Raw genomic sequence first — 25,040 nt, forward strand, 5'->3', positions numbered from 1 at the left:
GGTAAATAACTGCAAGCAAAGTGCATTTAAAATGACGAAAGAGTTGTCTTTCATCATAAAATCATGTGCCTTATAAAAACGCATTTGTTTTGCAAAACTTAATACAAAATGTACTAGATGACTTTCACTTAAAATTAAAAATGGTTTTAAACTTGATCCGTCTTGGTGTATTTGTATTGCTTAGCACACGCTGGCTTACCGGTATTAGTTTCAGTAAAAATACAACACGGGAGGCGGAAAACTACAACGGGCGAGTCATGGTCAGGGGTGATAACCCCAAAAAAGGGTTAGGGTAAGGGTTAGGGTTAGGGGTAGGGTTAGGGTTAGGGCTGGGTTTAGGCTAACCCAAACCCTAATCCGACCCCTAGCACTAACCCTAGCCCTAACCCTCTAACCCCCCCTTGCGCAATACCATACCATGCCTCGCCCGTTGTAGTTTTCCGCCTCCCATACAAACACTAGTTAAAGGGAGACAACTAATTTAAGATTTCCAGTGTAGTGCAAGCGCAGTTAATTTTCCGTCAGTTGAATCGTTTTTTGTGTCAAGCACATGTATAAACAATGATTGATATTTAATTAGCTGTTATTATTTGTAAGATAAATCACAACTTCGATAAGAGCGATGCAATATTTAAACACAGTTTCTCTGGACTGGAAAATACATGAGAAGGATATAATATTAAATGGCACAGTTGGATTTCAGAAGCTTTAAATAGTACATGCATTAAAGGAACCTTTTCACGTTTTGGTAAATTGACAAAATTGACAAAATTGTTCAGATTTGTATATTTTCGCTGTAGTTATGATATTTGTGACGAAACAGTAATACTAAACATTTCGATTATTTTTTTCATGTGAACGGATGGCAGATAAACGTTGCGATGTTGAAACATACGAAGCTTCTAATAGTTGTTTTGTAGATGTCAAATACATTACGTAATGGAATAAACACACTTTTTTATATTAATGTGGGTTGTATTTTATGAAGTAAGAGACTGCATAAAATAATTATTTTCAATGACAAATTGCTGAGAAACCAACAGAAACAGTTATGTTTTATGTTTGTTTAACGCTTTTCTTAACTACAATTAATGCAAATGATTAATTTTACTTAGTTCTATTCGTCGTAAATTTGATATGTAAACAATTAAAAAAGCCAAGTCTTCATATACATGTACTTACATTAAACTATTGTTTTGTAAGTATCGATGCATGGAAATACGACATCTCATCAGGCAAGATCACGCTCAAGTCTGGAAAAAACCTTAGCGTACACCACCAAACCCTCCTATGATGTGACCATCACCGGAACATTATCAGGTGAAACGTCCGCAACACCACTGAAGCTGTATGTTTGTACTTCCTGCTCCGGCACCTCGGCGGCCCTGAGCTTGTCCATCTTCATGTCAGTGGTCGTACTGGCCGCGGCTGCAACAAAACTAATCTAGAAACGGAGACATTTAGTGTTAAATGAAAATGTTCATGCAAAGTTATTGAATATTTGAAAAATATATAAGAGAGCAACAAATTGAAGAAGTGTTGTTTTGCTCCTGCATGAATAACCATCTAGATATGATATCAAGCATCCATATTTTTAATATTTTTGATTTTGTTTGTCAATAAAAAAAATATTTTATTGATCCTAAATGTTTAATTAATTTACTAAGTATTGGAGTAGTAATATAAGTAGTAGTAGTAGTGTAAGTAGCAATTGGAAATGAAGTAATGGTTGTAGAAAAGTAGTAGTATTGATAGAAGTAGGGTCAAGGACACAGATTAACGGTATCTGCTCTATCATTATTTTGAAAGGTTTTGTTGAACGGACAGTGTGTGTGTGTGTGTGTGTGTAAGTAGGTGACATGTAGACTAATCATGCCTTTTGGGCAATCAGAGTAAGGTATTTGTCCCTTTGAATAACAGAGAAGAACGCAAGTTATAACTGGGTTTTGGATGACGATATTGCACTAAAATTGTGTGTATGTTGTTTTTATTTTGAAAACAATACATTAACTGCAAAAAAAAAGAATGAATTTATTCAAAACGGCATTTGCATTTTATGGACGACTTTCAACAAGTGGTTGTAAAACTCAATCGTTGTCTGCACTACCAGCCACAAGTACTATAATCTGCCTGGCATGGAGAAATATGCGCCTTGCTCCCGCAGAGAATATAAGGTTTAGTCATGCTTACACGAAATCATTCTACATCTGCAAACCATATTTCACATTAATAAGCGGGTATACACGATATTTTGGACGTTGCTTTGTCGGATTGATAAATAACACACATTATTTAAGGTTCCAAAAAAATGGTACCAAAGAAAATCACATTTTGAGTTGTTTTACGGTGGTTACTACATTTTGATTTCACTGCGCGTATTAATGATCAAATACACGTTCCCGTTTATGCAATTCTAACTTGTCCATGCACAATTGCTCACAGGACACAGAGAGACGATGCTTTAGTTTTGCAACAAATACGAGACAACCTGTAGGTTTCGTAAAATTTGGTCGTTATGAATTTATTGAAATAATTTCATTGATTGTACCAATAAATATAATGCCTTGATTTTATGTAGTTTCTCACCTTCATATTTATAAATTGGCTTTAGATATAGAACATAGCATGTGTACTATACAAACGTAAAAACCTTACCGAATCAATCGCTATTTTACAATTTTCAATAGTTGAACATGCACAAACATTCAAATCGTATGAGTTTTCATTCAGAGTAGCAAGAATACGTATTTATTCGATGTGCAATTCTGCATATCAATACACAATACACATACAAAATCTTTACTTGGTATCCAGCTTCTTCATTTTTTTTTAAAGAAACACAATATAATTTTTGAACAGTTACAGTTAACAGTTATTGAAAAACTTTGGTCTTATATATTTGTTATATACTTGTTTATACATGCACATTAGATGATGTACACCGATTCCAAACCGATATATGTGGGCTCATATCAGTGTTGATTCAGTTCTTTTGTACGTATTTGTCTTGGTAACGATACACATTTTCAATATGCTAATATTGTCTTAAAGGTAAATAATATGGAGGTATAAATAATGCATATTATTGCCGATTCTATATAATGAGAAATCGTGTAGTGAGTTACTTTTTATACTTTATTTAAGCAATCCTCGTAGTGTCACAAAATATAACGACACCAACAGAACTCTCCTAATTATTATTTCGTTTTGCGTTGCAACGCGTTATAATTTTAAGATGTTTAAATCGTCAAAAGATGCATATAATGGATATTTTAGAGTATGGTTAATGTACAGTATAAAAGTTTTCTCACAAATATCATAACTTCAACGAAAATTTGAGAATCTGAATTATCATTTTTTTAAATTATGTCAATATACCAAAACGTGAAAATGCCCCTTTAAGATCTTTACTCTTCCTTTTCGAACATAAATGACAGCATTTCCGGAAACCAGAAACAGTGACGCGAGAGAACTTGTCATATGGACTTGATGTTACGATCAATTTTCAATTACATCGTAGACCATACGAAATCAACGTATTCAGACTTAGTCCAATCTTTCTCTGCTTAAGTTAGTTAAAGGGAAGTTTTCACAGATTTCGGCTTGTAATGAAGTTTGCAATTAAATGCATGAACTTGCTAAATGTAAACATTGAAACTAAATTGCTTAAGTATAAAACAAGAATAAAATTAAAGAACAAAAACAACTTAATCGTCAAGTGGGCTCGAACCACTGACGGAGTGACAGTCTAACACTTACATCTTCGGCCATCCATGCTTACAAAGTGAGCCGTTTATTTTATACTTTATATAAGCACGCCTCGTAACGACATACAATATAACAACATAACTCTCGAAATGTTTCAATCTTCTCGCGTTTGCAACGCGTAAACAGATTTACACAATTTGTAGCATGGCTAATACAAATAATATAAACACATGCACTGCTTATTCATAATATTCGTTTCGGGATAACTTTGTTTTCATAATCGATCTTTATATGTGTGATACCCGACATATCTTGCATGTCATTACACAGTGAAATAAAATAACTTCCAAAATTGCAAATCCGTCTAGTTTTATCATTGAGCACATCCATGTGCTCTTCTTTAAGATCTGTGATTTAATTGTTGAGATCAAGACACAGCCAAAACACATACAAATGAATGTGCAAACACTGTACCTTATCATTACCAAAAATACTATGTTTATGTTTTGTTGCATTATTGGAACTCATAAAGCGATTTTGGATGAAATTGTGTAAGCTTAAAGCGAAAACTACTTCCGAACCTTCTGTTAAGGACCACAACAAGACTAATAAAAGATCGGATCTCAAGGAGCTCAGCATGGCTCATAAGAAATCTGCTATCGAGGAGCGCAGCAAGTTTAATAATAGATCTACTTGCAATGATTGCATAAAGCCTATTTAGATATGTGCAGTCAAGTATAGGAGCAAGCATAATAATATATTGTAAAGACCATTGAGATAGTGTGCACAAGGCATTCGTGAGTTATGCTGACTCTAGTCCAAGAGCGAACTTTATGGTCAATGGTTTTAGTCTTCTTCTTTGCGTCATCTCGATATTACCAATTTCCTCCAAAAGATTGTATGAACCCAAACTTAAATGTTTAGGTTAATAACAATGTACAGAAGAAATGATTTCGTAACGCTGACTGAAAATGAAAGACATATTTTATAGTCAAAGGTTTTAGGATATTATGTTCCCTGTTCCGATTTAACGTTACAACAAATGATGTATGCATCAACAATGAATCCGATATCAACATGTTCATTTGTAAAAGTGATCTGTTGCAATGAACGTACTCGGAAAATATCAATTAGTTCTAAAAACAGAAACCACACAAAATAAAATCAACTTAGAAAACGAATAAATTAAAAAAACTATTCCAACTGTTGCATGTTTAAATCAACAAATTTGATTGTTTATGTTGCTATCACAACTTGTTTCAATTAAATTCGTGTATAACTTAAAGTTCGTTCAAAGTCCGTTATCCAAGTGACTCAAATTCTTTCAGTGGAAAAAGGCTCCGCCCCGTGAGTTTTTTTAACATCCAATCGTTTTAGCCAATGATGAAAGAACTTCTACCTGACAAAGGATCTTTGCTAAACTATGCCATGATTTAACCAACCTATAATTTTAAACTTAATTTATGTCGGCTTAGCTGGTAACTTGCATCAGCGATTGATCAACTTTGTTTTTAACAGCTAATGTATACGAATGTTTTATTGGTTCAGTGGACTATTACCGTCCTGTCACTCAAAGTAGTCCCTTCGTCAAAACATGAATTCTGCAATCTAATGATTGTTAGACAACGGTTGTCACAACATTAGATTTGTTTAGCGTCCTGGAAACTGCGTACGTGACTTTTGGTGGTTACCGTTGGTATAAATTGACAAGCAGCGGCATGCTTCTGTCACATTTAGTGTTGGATCTGTGAGCAACTAACCATGAGTGGATTGACAGGATTCCTTGTGATGCTCTGCATGTTGCAGTACTCAGGTAAATTTGATTTCTGTTTAAGACAATACGACGTTAAACACATACATGTATACTAAGGTATAAATCACCACAATCAACAAAACGCAGTAGCTATAATTGAATCTTGGTTGTTATTACACTAGCGTGATTTTTCAGACCAAACACATATATGACACCTTTACATGCTTTCAATACATTTATTAATTATTTATTATATAAGTGATTAGTGTAAGGTCAACATATATTCGTGGATATATTGACTTAATATTTGTGACGTAATAACCCCGTAGAGATAAATAAATTAATTAGCTATGTTTATATAGTATAACAAATGACAGAAATTAATAAGGAGATATTTTAATAATATGTATATGCAATGTTAGGATGAAGTTTGAAAATTTGATAATAAGTTTTTGTGAGATATTTGTCATTTACAAATAATCTAAGATAGTATAACAAATGACAGAAATTAATAAGGAGATATTTTAATAATATGTATATGCAATGTTAGGATGAAGTTTGAAAATTTAATAATAAGTTTTTGTGAGATATTTGTCATTTACAAATAATCTAAGAGTACACATAAACTAGAACTTGAATTAAGATTTATTACAAGTAAGAACACATCCAGGGTGGAGTATAAGTTGAGTCAACAAAATGAAAAGTCATTTAGATAAGAGAATCGAGGGACCATATACTTAACAATGAGTTCAATTAACGAAAGGGTCAGCATATAGATATGAGATTAGCATTACCTCATATAGTCATTGAAATAGCACAGATGAACGGGTCACCGAAAAGCCTTATTTGCATAGGTTACACAAAATATTGCACCGACAAACATAACAGTAAAACTTTATACCAATACAAAGTAATTAGATTTTGGAGTATTTGGCAAGCATGTAAATACATGAATAAATTGGTTTTTATAGTATATTCCTGCAAGTCAACCAATCAGCATTAAGCAGGTTAGCGAAGGACCAATAAAAGTTATAAAGAAAATATATGCAAATAAACCTGTAGACAAAATGTAGAGGTGTAGTCAGAAGTAGTCAGTCTGCGGTTAGATTTGAAAAGAACTTCATGAACATTAGCAAGCGTTGTGTTAGAAAATATTCAACAGAAATAAATCGCGATGAAAACATAAATGAACTTTGTTTGTTACTGTGTGTTCTCCACGAACAATGTGTAATTACGTGACATATTGATAGACACCATTCCAAATAATTTTGTGAATAATACACATAGAAAATTCGTAAAATCGTTTTTCATTTATTGACATTTTCTTACACTGTTGTACTGATTTTATTAACAAATCCATGTCGAAATAAATATTTCAACATACAAAAACTGTCTATCGATTCTATACTATCAACATTGAGTTATCATAACAACGGCTAAAAAACGCACTCGCCATTCTTTTCCTCAAATTAAACAAAAAACTACTGCGACTTCCCTGTATGACAATTGCACAGAACAGAACATATTATTATTGTTTGCAGCTTAAGCATACAAATGCGTCAAATTAACAACATTTTTTATGCATTTTGAAAACATTATGATTTTCGAGAGCATGTACTATGTAAGTAAAGGCTTTTATTTTTTAACATAATTAAGTGAATGTTAAAAACCTTTATTAATTGAGAAAACAATTATGCAGTTAGAAATAAAATGTCACATTTCAATTCTGGGAAAAAGTTCATCTTTATTCAAGCTAAACATATTCGACTCTTAATCACATTACTGGTGTGTCAAATGCCCCAGATAAGCTGCGTATTTGCGTCTATCACCCTATTAAAATATTTAAAAACACACAGAAATACAATATCATACGTATTAAAAACGCAACCAATTTGACTTTTACACAAATTCATCAAATTTGATGCATGCGATACAATAGCTTCGATCGAAAATGAGCTTATGAATTGCTCATTTTCGGTGTTTCTCTTTTGATTTATCGTAACGCGGCGACGCTTTCATTCAGCAAGCGCCTGGACGACGCAGCAGAAACACAGTCAAAGTATTTCAAATGCTCTGCGGACTAGATTTCATAGTTTGATAAAGCGTCTGACCAAATTATTTACGACGACACACATGCGTTTTCAATCTGACTAAATCCATCGCCCATTTTGCAAGTGTTTGTAAAGCGTGTGTACTTTCAGTTTCTATTACGATGCGAAATAAAAATGTCTAAGATACGTCGAAAGACGCCCGCGATTGTTGCGCCAAAATATCAGTCGATCGCAAATTTTTTCGAAGAGCTGCCACAACTACTGGAAGTTCTAGAAGGTGCCATGATTGAGTGAAAAATTTCTAGAACATGATTATATGTTTTACAGTTACAGAGATGTCACTTTGAAGTTCATATTATGGACAGTTTCAATGATTAAAGATGTTATGAAACATCAGTTTATTAAAGTTACTTATGATAGTTTACAGTTTTATTGATTCAATACAAGTGTGCAGCTTCAAAAAAAGTAAAGTAGCAATGATTATAAGGTATGCATTTTTATAACTCAGATCGCCCTATTTCAAGAATGAAATCATTCTATTTTTCAAAATCAATGGGTGAAAACACTTTTTCCCAAATAATTATCTGGGACACTGTGTGTCCTTAAATATAATTTTAGCAATTATCTCAGGATCTCAGTGAACACAAGATCTGATGCTAGTCTGCTTTACGTAGACAGTAGTATTTGTATAGATCTTGTCTTGCTTTAACATGAGGTCAAACAAATGCATTCAGATATATATCATTTTCTGAAAAGCATCACTATTGAAACAAAATCGTGCGTTCAAACATAAAATGTTAAATTTGTTGGTATGCTGTAATATTTATTAATGTTCCTATCATCACACATAACTTATATTACACATTTTGTTTAAATAAATACGTGTAATACTGTTAAACGTTAATAGAAATAACACAAACATCATCATCATTATCATCGTCACCTCGATTTCATGGGGCACAATTGCTTTTTGTAGATAAAAAAATCGATAAATGGCAACGGTATTTTTACACTGGATATATTGTAAATTTTGATTGTTTTTATTACAAACGACCATTGTGATGGATCGTGAAAGATAAATAAACAAATAAATGACTTGTTATGTATATTTAAAGATGATCAGAGAATATGGTTTGTATTCGAGACAAATCATACACACTCTGTCAATTACAAATGGTGTTATTAAATCCTTTTGAAGAAAAAATAAACCTGCCGATAATTATGACACATTCTGTATATCATAAAAAATATGTAATTCTTAAACAAAATGTTTTGTGTACTATTTATGAAAGACTCATATAAACTAGATTTGCCTCTTATTTCCATAATAAAGGTTTCCGAAAAAAGTGATCACTGATCGTTTTCACTCTTTCCAAGAAATTTCAATCAATATACATGTAGTTTTTACAAAAACAATATTGCATACCAGCGTTTTCTTAATCTAAGTTTGAAATTGGTTGAACTCATTGTTTATATACATTGTGTATGTTTAGATCATTCTATATGTGGACTGTGTATTGTTTTTTCACATTGTCTCATAAAACTAATCATGTTCAAAGCTTTTTAATTTTCAGTCGAAAATAACATTTCCGTCTTATTAAATAAAGAAAATCCGTCAATACGACTTTTTAAACTTTAAATTTAGCTTTTCAAATCAATTTAAATCAATAAGTACACGTAAGATGATTTTTTAAAGAGTGTATTGCACACGGGTTGTTTTAAATTTTAATAAGTAACTGCAAGCCGTTTCGCAATACAATTATTGCATTTCTGGGTTTTCTTCACACAACTAACAAAATTGGTGAAAATAACAACTACATACATTCTGATTTGTTGTATCACATTTACTGAGAACATTGATGTCTTTTTTGTAGTCGAATCGTACGCATCTGTCTTTGTTTAAAAAAAAACAATCTTTACACACGACGTTTTTCAAAGGGTCCAGTAATTTGCAATCCATTTTTACATATGTGATGAGTTTATTGCAAAGGTGGTTGATTTAAAAATATAAAATTGCAATAAAACATGGCAACTAGTTATGCATGATCATAATTGCATTTCCGGGTTTCTTCACTTAAACATGAAATGGGTTGAAATAACTTTCAATACACATTTAAGTTGTTTTATTACATTTACTCATGAAATTGATCACGTTCAATGCCTTTTTTGTTTAGTTCGAATCGTACACATCTGTCTTATTTTGAAAATCCTCATACGTTACTGTTTAGACTTTCTTTTCAAAGTGTTCAATCAATTAGAATCAATAAGTACACGTGTAAAGAGTTTATTGCAAAACGGCTTGTTCTTAAAAGTGTCATATGGCAATACAACACTGCAGCCCGTTTAGCTAGACAATAATTACATCTCTGGGTATTCCTCACCAAAGTCTGAAATTGATTGAAATCATTTTCTGCATTCTTTATTCTTCTGTCACATTTACTCATGACACTGACCACTTCTAATGTATGTTGAATTTTGTTCGAAACGTACATTAATGTCTTATTAAAACAAAGTCCGTAAACAGGACATTTGAATTTTTTACTTGTCAAATCAACTCGAATAAATAGGTATATGTGTAATGATTTTATTGTAAAGCCGGATTATTGCAAGCAAAATTTACATTGCAATAAGACGCTTAAACACATTTTTTAATTAAATAAAATTAACTTATGGGCTATTTTCAATTCAGTAAAAAATTAATTGAAATCACTCTGTATACACATTCTGTGTTGTTGTATCATATTGAATATCGAAATTCATCATCTTCCATGCCTTTAAGTTTTAGTCGCAACTTACAGTTGTGTATCCTTTTTTAAATATTATCGTTTAGATTTGTATCTTCCTTTTTAATGTTTCCAACCATTTGAATAAATTAATACATGTATGATCTGATTGCAACACGGGTTAATTACAAAACGGGTTGTTATAGAAATGTCACATTGCAATCAGACAGTCCGACCCGTTTTGCAATCAAATTAATGAACACCGGGTTTATTGCGAAATGGTCATAACTCATTACCTTAAATCAAAGCTCGTGACAATATGTTTTTCATCGCAAAGAATGAGAGAACAAAGGTCGCGCAAAACGTAATTTGTTAGCGTCAAATTTTAATCAAACACGTGCAATTTGGATTTTTTATAAAGCATGATGTATGACATGCAGACATATTCCAAATATTTGTTCACATGTTATCGACCGCGTCTAAAAATATTTTCAGGATGCACGTTTTAACTACTTTCCTTGAAGAAAATAAGAAAATAAAGTAAACTAAAGCAGAAAGGGTTTTTTCGATAAATTGGTCAGTAAACAAAACCTATACAATAACATTACTACACTTAAACTCAGTATAATATTTCGTTTGCAAATATATACCATTCATACATTTCTGACTTGTTTTTTGATCTTCTTCAAAGAATATTAAACGTTTAAGTTACAAAATAATTTTTTGGAAGATACTTGTTTAAGAATAATTACTTAAATTAAATAAAAGCTCGTTATAATATTTAAACCGTCGCGAAAATTGAGAGTAGATTGGTCGCGAATATGTATATGTTTACAGTAACTTGTTATCAAACGCGTGCAATAAACAACTTGTATAAAGAATAATGTATGCAAAATCTTTACGTTACATTATGTTACAGTTAATTTAAGTTATGCATATAAATATAATGAATACAATCGAATGTAGTAATGATGATTTCAAACTCAGTGTTAAATTACGCATGTGATCAACAATTTATGCCAAAATCAAGATTCGGCATGAACAAGATTGATCGGGTTTTGTCAAAACTAACAACTGTGTTTACGCCGTATAAATCGCTGTCACATAAGTTATGCCCCTGACTATGCTGAACCAAGAGGTGTGTCTGCGAAAATGGCCATATTGTGATAACCGCATTATTGGACTAATAATGCATAATGTACGAATTTATTAATTAAAAAATGGCAACACATTTCGGACGATGTATGAATATAAAATTAATTTCACCGTAAGAATTTTTTTATATATAATGGTATTGAAACAATATAATGATTCGTCTATAATTAATGCAGCAATTTGTTTTGCATAAACAATAATATGGTATTCTGTATTTGAAAGACATAATACTCTTGACATTAATGTGTATGTAAGAAATTCATTTAAAGTCTTGGTACACATTTTCCTTATCCTTTTCTTCATACTGTACTTATTACATGTTGATGGTGTGTGCATAACACATTTGAATGATATAAAGTCTTCAGAACAATTAGTCTTCAAATATATACAAACTCCTGTCGTAAACAATAGCATCTATTAAAACATATCAAATATGTGCCTTTAGTAGACTGCATACATAATTATGCTGCAACGAATCGCAAATTAAACTCTATGACAATAAACCTTTTATTATATAGATGCTGCTGCTGTGATCTTCACTGGACCAGCGGGAGTAGCGGGAAGTCCGGGAGTTTACACAGCAACAGTAAACGTGGTGGAAACGAGTGTCGAAACAGCCACACTTTTCACTGTGACGGCTACCCCGGACACTACCACATTTGCATTTACTGATAATGGGAATCCAGACTCGATTGCTACAATCACTGACGGAGTAGTGAAACTGGCAGCCTCTAAAACCTTAGACAAGGAAACGAAATCATCATACACGTTCACAATAACGTAAGTGACACATCAGCTATTTGCTTATTAGTCTCTCGCACGCACGTCTGACGTGTGTATCATTCATAACGAACAAGCATTCAGTGTATATCATTGTAAACATAGTTGTTAATGAGTATGTAATGTTTCTACCTGTATTTAATCCGTGTTTGCAACACCTATGCCATCCATGTCCGTATATACGCCTGTCTGTCTGTCCGTTCGGAGAGCGGATGCTGCGATAACAAATGTAAACTGATATATTCAAAACAGATAATAATCAAGCACGGTTCAACCATAATGATTGTTGACAGGATCATGTATGAATTTATTTACCCAAAGATCAAAACGTCTTGTTTCGCTTCATGAAATAAAATCACGTCAAATATTGCTATGGGTAAGGGTTAAAATTGTTTTCGCCTTAGGCCTCTACGAACAATGGTAAATGATTTTATCAAGCAAGTGCAAATGAATAGATTTATAAAGGCAATAAACTGTCGTTAAGTGATTTGGATAACCACATGTATGGAGTGTTTGTTTTTTTTGCAATACTATTATACTATATGCATTACTAATCTTATTTTATTTCTCGTACACAGCGGCACCAATGCCCCGGAGTCTTCAACTTTAACTGTCACCCTTACTGTTACAAACAAGCTTGAGTTTGCAAAGACAAGCTACGCTGTTTGTGTAGCTGATGGCACTGTTGAAGGTTTACATTTTTTCACCCACTCTCAAAGCTTAAAGATGCTTGATCTTTATCTTTTAAGTATCTCTTGTTTAAACAAATATGTCTATCCATGTAGAAGTATGGCTAATTCTTACTGGCTTTACTGATAAGTTGTGTATTGTGTGTTGTTGTTTTTAAAGAAATATACCTTTAAATTAAAAGCGTCCATTCTTTTTTTGCTTTTATAAGTCCATAGACGTTGCCACATATTCACGGACTGCTCAAAAGACTCCAGCATTGAATCGTATAACAAGCAAAACGAACATTATTGTATAACCCCAAATAATAGGCAATATAACAAATTTAGGTTTTTGATAACTTCAAATAGTTAATTAATTTTTACTTAAAATGTATATGTCTCGATATTATGCCTTTACTTGCAAAACAAGTCGATTTGTTTTACAGATTCAGCATCTTTGCTCAAAAACTGCGTACGTTGATTTAAGGTATACCGAGAAAGAATGCAAACACTTTAGATCTATTGAAGGTTGATTAATAAATAATTTAGTGTTAAATCAAATGCTTTATCACTTTATCCACAGGGACTGTGATTGGGACCTACACAGTTGTTGATGCTGTTTCAGGAACAGACACCGTGACCTACAGTAATGGTTAGAAATTTTCTTTTTGAGCCAACATTTATAAAAGTGTTTAAAATAGAAATTTAACTCTAAAAATTTTGGAGGAACACGATGGATATTTATTTATTTAACGGAACAATCTAATGATTGAACGAGTTAACACTTTTTTAATCATTGACGTGTATTTTAAGCGTATCACTTTATAAAAAGGTCGTGGGCAGAAATATAGAGAAATATAGAAAATAAAAAGTAAGAACGTAAAACGGAGAATTTCACTTTTTTGTGTAAATACACGACATTTATTCTAAAATGTCAAGTGTACATTAGCCTGTTATTGTCTTGGTCTCCTTTTATGTCATCAAACATGTCTGACAAGTTTGGTGAGGATTCAATGATTATGCCGCTCGCCCAAATCGCTAGTCCGCCCGCTTGCCCGTCCTCCAATCCGCACGCCCGCACATCTGCCAAGTATGTTCCCATAAAACGTCACGTCGAGAATCGGGCTTATACAAATTTTGAAAAACATTATGGTAAATCATGGAGCAAAACAGTTACATTAATATTAATATTTTTAATAATTTTAACCTAGCTCCTGCTACAGACCTGATTGTTGACGCCGCAACTGGCGTTCTCAAAGTTGCGACGGGCAAGACACTGACAAGCGCTACAACTGGCGGATACATAACAATAATCACTGCAGACCAGACTGGAACGAATGCAGCAGCCTCAGCGGATGGTACAACTGAAGTTAAGGTCACGGTCGGAGGGTGTAGTGGAACTGGTAAGATCCAATTCATGGATATTTTACTGTTGATCCCATTGCTGATCACACGTGTTTTTAGTTTCTCAACGAATTCGCATTAAAACATGGACAAGTGGACTTTCTTTTTGTACATTTAGAATCAATAAAATATCCGAATTCAAAGTTGTGTTAAGGAAGTTTATATTTTCAAAAGATTATGGTGATTTACATGTATATTTTAAAAACATAGATTAATTAATTATTTAAATAGTTATTACATGAACAATAAACTATTTCATAAAATGTATTTTACATTAAGAATTCAAAAAGAAGCTTAAATGCAATGATTTATTTAATGCGTAAAAGGGTAGATTTTGATAACATATATACTTGGGCGATGAAGAATACAATGTTGATATTGTTGAGTGTTTATAATAAATCTGTATATTAATGATATTGTCCCTCTATGAAATTTATTTGGGTACTTTATTTTTTGGGATAATTGAACTTGAGTGTATTTAAATAAGTTTTGGGTTCTTTATTTTGAAATGAAATCTAACGTAAATGTGTTATAATTTACACTATATCTTATTTCTTTCTTGGTTTGCTCATGCATTTTCTTACGCTTACATTGACTCGATAAACGACCATAAAAATAATACACTTTAATGCAGGTTCGATCCGATAGTTGGAGTAAGGAAAATATAACGAAATGCGAAAACAGGTAGAGACATTAAGCGATCAGAAGATGAATATGCCTAACCGCAACGCACTTTGATGTAATCTAAACTTAGGTGATGAGCACGATAGTGCGATACATGTTTGGTGAAAGCGTTCATAATATAATACTGGGTGTCATTAGTACATCATTTCGATCAACATCATACCCTACCATCATCATCATCATCATCATCATCATCATCATCATCATCATCATCATCATCACCATCATCATCATCTTCTTCTTCTTCTTCTTCATTTTCTTCTTTTTCTTCGTCTTCTTCGTCTTCTTTGCCTTCTTCTTATTCTCCGTTGTCATGTTTTTATGTCTAATGAACAAATCTTAATGAATAATGGGAAAACAGTAAATGTCTTTGATCATGGTCAATACTTGAAGTATTAGCAATCGTCAAAAGCCTCAATATTTGTTTGCATTTCGGTACTATCTTTTCTGAATCAGTAGTGTAGCTTGTTTTTCATCAAACTTGTATCTTTCGAAAGATCACGTATACTTGCTTGTTAAATACGAAATATATGATTCGCATATGGACATTGATTTTATTTAAGTGTGACTTAACTTGAGATTCTCTGCGGAAACTAGGCGCACATTTTTCAATGTCAAGCTAAACGAATAGAGTACTTGTTGCTGGGAGTGTAGTCCACTATTGTATTTGTAACAGCTTGTTGAACAACATGTCGTAAAAACAAAATATATGCGGTTTGGAAGAAGTAATTCGTGTACTATGTAGTAAATGTACTACTTGCAAACACTTTGATTGTGTTTAATCCTTAAATTGTAAGTGATATATGATTGTAAAGTATAGATATCCTGCCACGAGTCGGCTCTGTTTTGTTTGCTGAGTGCTCGATGCTAGCGATTTATTATTTAATCAACTACTTCAGTGTGCCAGTAACTGCTTTTGAAGTGCAGTGGTTGTGCGTTTCTTTGAACAACATTAATCACAAAGCAAGTAAATCATTTGCGGGGAAATGAAATGTATAGCGCGTATTGCGCAAACTGTTCATATGGAGAGTGATATCATGTTATGAAATTCATGCACGAATGAAATAATGAACATGCAACAAATACACATAGAGGCAATCAGAGTGTCTAAATGCGCATGTACAAGAAAATACTTCATCGTTCATTCTCATGTATGTCTGCCGAAAACTGGACAGATACAAATGACAATTCACATGATGATGATAGTTTTGTTTATTCCGATGTAATAGACGATGATAAAAATGAAAATAATGATGATGAACAAGATACAGATTAAGATAAAGATAATGATGATGATTTTTTAAAATTTTAAGTATGCTTTAAAAAAGTATTTAAATCGATTTCTGGTAAACAAAAACTGTTCAGTGCGTGAAAAATATTTCTTTGAAAATTTAAGTAATACAATCATATTTTCTCTTATTAAATATTTAAACCAGAGACAACTTTAAATAATAATCGACAAATGTTCGCTGTGTATGTGATTCGGCTTATACCATGTGCAGCTATGGCACACATTTGAACGTTTGTAAAGTTGCCTGTTGTCATGTCGGCATAAAAATTACCTTGTCCACATATTTTACAACGGATGATCCTCCGTGAAATATATTGCCATTAGTTTGGGGTCAATAATCTTAATCGGAAGCCCGTAAAACATGAAATAACCATTTAATTAACTTTTTGAGATTTATGCTTTCCTGTGAGTCATGTATCGTTTGTGTTACTGTCGTATAACTATCACAATAACATTTGTAGCGCTGTTAATCGAGACAGACATACAGGGGTCAATCGCTGAAAAGGAAAAAATGTTTTGCTAATATTAGAACTTGATTTAATACAAGTATACTAATTTTGTAAATTCCAATATATTTAAATTAATTTGAAAACACTAAAATCTGACAACACGACGTAATACAAAAGACAAAGCGCCATTTTTGTTATTTATGCATTGTTAACTTTAAGACAGATGATATACGAATTGGCAGTTAATACGATATTAATATGTTCTTTCGCGAATGTCATCTGGTGCATTTTAAGTACCCGGAATATACACGAAAGTTTAAGAAACAGAAACAACAAAAACAAGATAAAGTCAGAAAACACAAAAAGCTAGGAATTGTTACTACTTTTGCATCTTTTAAATCACCAACATTTGATTTTAACGCGGCGTTCACACGTTGTTTTTTTTGCTTAACTCTTTTTTTTAATGCCCGTCTTATCGATATTTTCGGAGTCCAAAATTCAAGTTACTCAAATTAAATGGAAGGAACAAGAATCCGCCCGTATGATTTTGATGAGTATGATGATATGTAAGCTAATAACGATAGCGTGTCTACATGGCGTATGATTTTGGGCACACTAGCCACTAATTTAACTAAACGGTAATATTAAAACAAATTAATGTGGGCTAAGCGGGTAAATTTAATGGGCCAATGAGAACCTTTGTTTTAAACAGCTATTGTAAACGAATGTGTGATTGGTTTAATTTAGTGTCACCATCCTGTCATTCATAGTATTCCCTTAATCAGAAGATTGATTCTACAATCTAATTTAGGTAGACAATAGTTAGCACGACAGGGGTTTTATTTTGCGTCCTGAAAACTGCGCACGTGTCTGGTGTAAAAGTTTGCTATAAATTCACCAGCAGCGCCATGCCTCAGACACATTCAGTATTGTGACTTTTTTGAAACAAACATGAGCGGACTCACAGGATTTATTTTGATAAAATTATGCTTATTGCAGGAGTGAGGTAGATATATTGGTTGTTATTTAGTGCCACTATATAAATAAATAATTGGTCTGTAGAACAACCTTTCGATTATTTATTCTTTCTTCATATATTATATAGTGTCATGGTATTGTGCATCTAACTCAAGGTTTTAAATTAAAAACATAACCGAATATCTAAGATTCCCGTATATTACAAGTTGCCATAAATAATTTTTTTGTTTGTTAATTTTTTAACAAATATTTATTTACCAATGTTATATTTATAAACATCAAATTTGATCAAACAAGATTTATTTTGGTATATTTGTATACATATAATCATTTATTTATGCGTGCACCATAGTAAATAAGATGACACAGGTGAACAAATATAGCTGATTATATCCCCTCGGAAAACCAGAAATTATTTACGAGATAATTTAACACGACATAATGTTAGCACAGGCATTTTCATAATGTATCTGCGATTTAAACAATGAATATATTTAGTTTACACGCCATATCACGAAATTCCATCTTCACTAACAAAGGCACCGACGTTTTGTTCAGATGTAAATGCCATAGCTATGCTGAAGTTCAGAATATAAAATCGTGTCTAAACTTATTGAATGTTTACTTTTTACATATTCATATATCATTAAGTGCTCATACGATTTAATAGCATATATTGCATTAATTGTAAACAAAACAGTTCGGGCTCTAAATGGATCAGATTGATCTCTTTTTTGGTTTTGATTAAACGTTCTTAGTTTTACGCTCATACTCGAAATTACACGAAGTTGATTACAATTATAAGACCTTAAACGACTTATTGCTAAATGGAATTGTTAACAGACGAAGAAGTTGTATAACATTATTGCGGTTTTTCCGTATGCTCAAGTAATGTTAAAATAACTGCAATTTTGCCGAAAGAGACATTTATGTTAATATTACTGCGATATCCCAATCAGAACTACTTACATGTACATAAACCTTTGTGCGGCTGCTTCGTTCGACCGACTAATGTTTTAACTTATATAATTTCGATTTCCATTAATATTGCTGCGATATTCCCGTTACAACAACTTATTTCAAGCTTTCTGTGACCTGCTTGTAATCACAACTTATGGAAAAATTAATGCGACATCACCTTCTAAAATACTAATGTTAACATAACTGAGACTTCCCAGTATGAGCAACTTAACATAACTGTTGTGTCCAATAAGAACAACTTAAGCAATGATCTCATGAGCAACATGAATAATGACCATGTTTAATTTTATTTTATTTAAATATATTGTTCCTTTCACGTTAATAAATAGTACAAATAAGTGTTGTTGTTTCTCGCAGGCGCATCGGTCACTGGTTGGACGGAGGCGCCGTTTACGTTAACTAACGGCCAAGGTACTGCAACTATCACTGGTTCCGTGACAATTAAGGTCGCAGAAAATATTGTCCCTGGTGACACCCTTTTCAGTGCGGTCGCTGCGGGTGCAATTTCGTACACCATAACGTCCGGCAACACCGGCAGTGTGATGCAGATCAGTGCAGCCGGTGTCGTCACGTTGGCTGCCGGAAAGAGTCTCGACTTTGAAACCACGCCTTCTTATACCTTAGTTATAACGTAAGGCTGAAACAAATGCTTTATTGAAATAACGCTGCCTGTCATAAAGTAAGACTTCTGTGAACGACTTTTTAATAATTAAAGAATAACCATTATGCGTTGTAAGAACGAAACAATTAACAAAACTCCTGAATTATGTTTTAAGACTTGTAACTAAGTTGCTATTATGCTATGATAATCACTAAGACTCTAAAATAACTTGTGCATGAACAATATAATTGTGTACTTAAGAACACATACACATTACATCATTGTAATAAAGAAATACAACTCACATGCGCATGAGTATATGACGAACATTAAATTATTTAAGGACAATGTTTAAGTTATCGTTGTCATAATGGATGACATACCTTTTATATAAACGCACGCAAGATCCAATAATACGACTTAGCATTCAGAGTAGATAAGCACTACTCCCTGCAAAATTACGAACGTTTTTGTTTTTAATACACTATACACTATGCAAATACAAGAAAATAAACACATCTCGTATTTGACAGGATAATTTGTATTGTATTTATGTGTGAAAAGAAAAATCCGTATCTTTATTAATGTAAAGTAGTAAACTAAGCATTTGTTTCAACATAAAACATTATAATTTGTTTTTTTTATAAGTTAGTCACACCAATAATTTCGTCTTTGTATTTAAGTAAAACATATTAATTCTTAATTATATTAACATTATACGGCATATGTTGTTTTTCTATTCACATGAGCTAGTAGATGTTGTCGTTCTATGCACGAAGGCTAGCACACATTTCAACATTTGCATACATGAACGACAGTACAACTTTTATTTGTTTAATTCATATTTGTATTAATGCATGACAGTACACACCGTTTAAGTAAGAGTGAAATGCTTTATACATGCATCACATGCTTGTTGAGACTACGTATGTATCATTTACACAACACACAAATGAGTTAAAACATATTATCGGGGTATGTATGTATGCATACATTTTGTTTTAAAGGGATCTTTTAACAGATGTTTGCATGTATTCAAATTTGTCAGTAAATGCTTTATATTGATAAGTGTAAACATTGAATGCAAAACGCTTCGGTACAAAAAATACAATTAAAGAAAGAAAAAAGTAACCCTCAATTGTGCTCCAACCACATACCCCTGAAGTAAAAGTCTAACTCTTAGACCACTTGGCCATCCGTGATTATACAGAGAGTGATGTATTTTATGCTTCTTATAAGCAATCCACGTAATTTCACAAAATATAACGACAACAACAGAACTCTTCAAAGTATTCAATCGTTTTGCGTTGCAACGCTTTATAATGTTCAGGTTTTTAAATCTTCAAAATATGCATATAATGGATAATTTAGAGCATGTTAAATGTTCAGTTTTACTGTTTCCTCATAAATATCATAGTTGCAATGTGAATTTGCGAATCTTAAACATTTTTATTCAATTTTGTCAAATTACCAAAACGTGAAAATGTCCCATTAAATTCATTTCAGCAATATGTGTGACTATTCGATCTCTATTTGTAGGATACAAATTCAAGGCAAAACCAAACGCATGCACCTATGATAAGCTCAAACATCGCTCTAATTTATTTTGAGTTTGTGTTTCGTTTACATAGTGCAACGGGTGCAAGCGGGAGTCCGGGTGTCGCTAATCTTACGGTCAACATTAAAAACGTCCTCGAGTTCGGAAAGACTCAGTATGACGTCTGTATGGCCGACGGATCGACCGCAGGTAGAAGCTTTGAACACTAAAACACAACCTCGTAAGATTTGACCTTTAGGATTAACTCGCTAAACATATTCAAATAAATAGTGAATGAAAAACCATTTGTTAAATCGCAGTTATGAAATATCTTTTTAAATGGCAATTTAAATGTGTTTAATAGCAAGTTCGTATCTTTAAGCCTTGTCATGCAATTGCCTGCATGATTTTAAGGAAAGTTTTATATATTGTAAATGTATTCATTACATTCGAAAGCTCTCAGTCACTTGTAACAGTGGATAATATTGCTTATGTTCAAGAACATTGATTTTTTAGTACAGTACTTGCTTGTTAAGTGCACAAGCATAAACACATCACAACAATCCTATCATTATTTAAACAAATACTACACAGTACCTTATACATCATTTGAATGTGATTTATCCAATCGGAAACACGGCTGTGTAACATTGCCATAGATAAGAGTCCAGTGGCTATAATAAGGCTTATGTTATCATGCAGCAGCTGCAGATTAATTTTTTTCACTTAGTTTATGTTGGTCTTTGTAATCAACAGCTTTTCTCAGCAAATAACTAAGTCATTATTTCATTGTTTTCAGACACGACCGTAGGAACATACACCGTGAAGGACAATACCGGTGGAGCAACTGTTACCTACGCAATTACATGTAAGACCACTTTCTGTTTGTACTTTGATTTCATTATTGCTTGTTTGCGAACACGCATTATTTTTATTTCCAATTTCAGTAACTATTATGTATATACGCCAAAAATATTGCATGAAAGATTGGCCTTCAGGCGCTTGATTTTAAAATTGCAAAATCAAAATGTAGTAAGTCCTTAATTTATAATATCGTAATATTTTATGTTTGTAGTTCTTTGATATCAATATTTGTACAATACTATATAAATACATTTTCAGTAGTTTTTTTTTCTTATATTTAAAAATGATTTTATGATTGTCAAAGTAAATAGTACCCAACATATGTTCTGCGGTTGCCTTAAAGGCTTACCGTCTGTCCGACTATGAACTTCATGATTGCTTTTCATTATTGCATATATGCGTTAAAGCTATTAACCTAAAACGTCGTAGATGGATAAATCTAATTAGGGAGAATCGCACTCCATAATAACGTTTATATGAATTTCAACATTCTGGATTTACTGTCAATGATTTTAATTGTTCGTTCTGATTTTAATTCGTAACTACAAGGGGTTTATGTTTCTGAGTAGAAAGTGTATTAAAGGTATCGGCATCATAGTTTTCAAATATAATTGCGTAGTGGAGAAGTTGAACCATAGATAACAGGCTGTGATATTGTAGTTGATTTTGTTTTTTTAGCCGGGAACACAAACAGCGATTTCACCTTTACTGCAGCCGGCGAGCTAAAGGTATCAACTGGAAAGACGCTGGCTCAGAAAACCACCGAGCAATACACGGTGGTGCTGGCGGCGACGGAATCCGGATCACCCGCAGTCGCTGACCTTGGATCTACCACAGTCTCAATTACCGTGGGCACATGCGGATGCTCTGCCGTGGCGGCGACATTGGGGCTCACTTTGCTTGCGGTGGTCGTTGCCGTTTCCGCTTAAGGTGGCGCTTGGGGGGGGGGACGCTGACAGTCGTTGAATGTCTGTGATATTGACATTTAATAACACTTTCAAAAGATATAGGTCTTACATGTGTTTGTTTCTGACGTATTAGTACGTTATATACTAAATTACGTCAGGCGTGTAGACCACCTTGTATAGCAAATAGCGTAAAATTAAAATAAAGAACATGTGTTAGTGTCTGGGTTATACACTGTTAATATTTTTTCTTAAGGAACTTGGAAACGGGCAACAACTTTGGCTTCGTCGCGTTTACTTCCCTCAACATTTACTTCTATGTTGTTGTGTGTTTTTATATGATTATGCATGTTTATTTAAATGTTGTATCATTAACACATGTGATACGTTTATTTGGTGAGGGGTGCCAGTATGAATGTCTTCAGGGATGTGACCTTTGGCAGCCTCTTACCGTCTAAACTTTGACTTTCGTCATGCGCTTGGTTTGAAGTTGATGTGTTATTAACAATAAAAATGTGTGTTGAAGTTACAAATTGTATTACTTTTTTTATTTCAATCTTAAAAATTGCATTGAAATCTCATATTATAGTCAAAATAAGGGAGGTATTCGGAAAAAAAGTGTGCATAGTTTTTCCAGTAGTAAATGATGATAAAAACAGTATCAACAGTCAAAAGGAGCGTCGATTAGCATGGTTGTATCTTTCATAAGCGTTATTGACCCCATCTTCTACGCGATTAACAGTTATTCAAGAAAGAAATACAAACTTAATTGTTCAATGAATCTTTTTCAGGGGTATCGTTCACGGTTTGGTAATTCATTATATTAAAACAAATATGTGTTCTTTCTTGGCTAATTTTCAATCGCAATCGTAACACTTATAAAACGCGTGAAATGCTTTTTATCGAAGATGTAGCAACAACGTTTTGAAGGTCATAGTATTTTAACTGCTTTGCATATTCAAATGCCTTCATGGTGTAGTGATAGGGATAGGCTTTGGATTCTAGAGGTCCCGGGATCGATGGGTTCTTTATTTGAATATTAGAGAATTAGGGGCGGCATATAGTTAACCCTACATTTCATCGATGTTCTCTTTATGCTTAATTGAATATAAGAGAATATGGGGTGATATATAGTTAACCTTACATCTCAGCAAAGTATTTCAAATATGTACAGTTTGCAAAAAAATACATGGCTAAAAGTTGTTTAACCCAACATGGTTAGCCCTGTATTAAGGAAATATATCATATTAACAAATCGATCCTCGTAAATTTTACTAAGACTGACATTAAAAGAGGTCTTCAAGAAATATATTCAAGACGAACAACAAACAATAAAAACAAATATCAGAAAAACCAAATCACCAGTAGTGTATTCATAATATCATCTTATGAATAAAGATTCTAAAACACTATGCGCAGACTTATGAGAATTAATTGTTGTTATTTGGCCGTTGATATTTTCCCCATAAAATATACTAGGCCTTTATTATTTTGTAAAACAGAATTCGCACAAAGAATATAATCCAAAATAACGTAGCCATGATATTCATGCAAGCAAAGTATCACTTATGACCATACAAGAAAATATGTAATAACTTGTTTCTGCTATGGGTTTTAATTATCAGATATAATACAAAATTATACAGCTTTATTTAAAGCTTGACATATTTTAATTTGGGAAAAACGCGAAGAACAAAAAAGCTTCTTATATACGCTTGACAGTTCTACAGCCTCGATTTTGCTCCCGTATATTCGGGTTTTGAATCTCTCTAAAGGCAAAATGTGTTATTCAACTTAACTTTGGTAATTGCTATTTTAAGATGATTACAATAGGGTAAGTTTGTGAGTTAATACATTAAATTGATTTTTAATTTTGAAAAAAACGTTTATTAAAAATACCTTTTTAATAATTCTTTTGACGGTCATATTGCTGTTCATCTAAAGACATCCGTAGCATATCTTGACTATTGGAGAAGTAGCAAATCAATTCATTTATATACGTTTTGAAAGGCTTTTATCTCAGTCGCATGTTTGTTTATTTATGTAAACGGGTAGTGTGTGTAACATTATTAAGGGAGACAAAATGTATAACAGCCAATGCAAATTATTTATCTTTCGTTAAAAACTATAGTTCTGTTATGTTAAATGTGAAATGATGTAAACTATATTGATTGTTTCATTTAGTAAGAGGTAATTTCTGGCATCACTGTTGTTTTTAGGTTGTGTGTTATCAATTTAACTTCTTGATGTACTATTATTTATACCTGTAATTAGTGTAGCTTTCTTCGGAATGATCGGTGACAAACCATTGAGACGGAGACAACGTTCATAGCAACCTATCCTCTAATAACATCACTTTGTTAAGAACTAAGGTAGTAAGGATATGGTCGAACATACATGTGTAATTATAGAGTTAATTGTTCACTTTGCGGATTATCGCGCAAGAAGATAAACACTTTCAGATATGAATAATTCTAAATGTTTTCAGACACGACCGTGTCTAAAGAC

The 25,040-nt window shown here is 32.7% G+C and overlaps 1 protein-coding gene across 1 annotated transcript; it reads left to right on the forward strand.

Annotated features, from left to right (window-relative positions):
- Window positions 1-5,469: 5,469 nt before the first annotated feature.
- Window positions 5,470-23,065, forward strand: LOC127849314 (protocadherin Fat 4-like). The gene is made up of 9 exons (XM_052382033.1): window positions 5,470-5,521; window positions 11,909-12,170; window positions 12,749-12,861; window positions 13,422-13,490; window positions 14,050-14,241; window positions 18,983-19,256; window positions 20,858-20,973; window positions 21,563-21,631; window positions 22,306-23,065. The coding sequence occupies exons 1-9, from the start codon at window positions 5,470-5,472 to the stop codon at window positions 22,554-22,556; spliced, it is 1,398 nt and encodes a 465-aa protein (XP_052237993.1). The 3' UTR covers window positions 22,557-23,065.
- The last annotated feature ends 1,975 nt before the right edge of the window (window positions 23,066-25,040 follow it).

This window comes from Dreissena polymorpha, chromosome 10 (genome assembly GCF_020536995.1).
Source record: "Dreissena polymorpha isolate Duluth1 chromosome 10, UMN_Dpol_1.0, whole genome shotgun sequence".
Classification (NCBI taxonomy): Eukaryota; Metazoa; Mollusca; class Bivalvia; order Myida; family Dreissenidae; genus Dreissena; species Dreissena polymorpha.

Excerpts from the sequence above, each read along its gene's own strand:
- LOC127849314 (XM_052382033.1), top strand. The coding sequence starts at position 5,470 with ATGAGTGGATTGACAGGATTCCTTGTGATGCTCTGCATGTTGCAGTAC. Across the intron at positions 5,522-11,908 it reads CTGCATGTTGCAGTACTCAG|ATGCTGCTGCTGTGATCTTC; the intron begins GTAAATTTGATT and ends TTTATTATATAG. Across the intron at positions 20,974-21,562 it reads GGCCGACGGATCGACCGCAG|ACACGACCGTAGGAACATAC; the intron begins GTAGAAGCTTTG and ends CATTGTTTTCAG.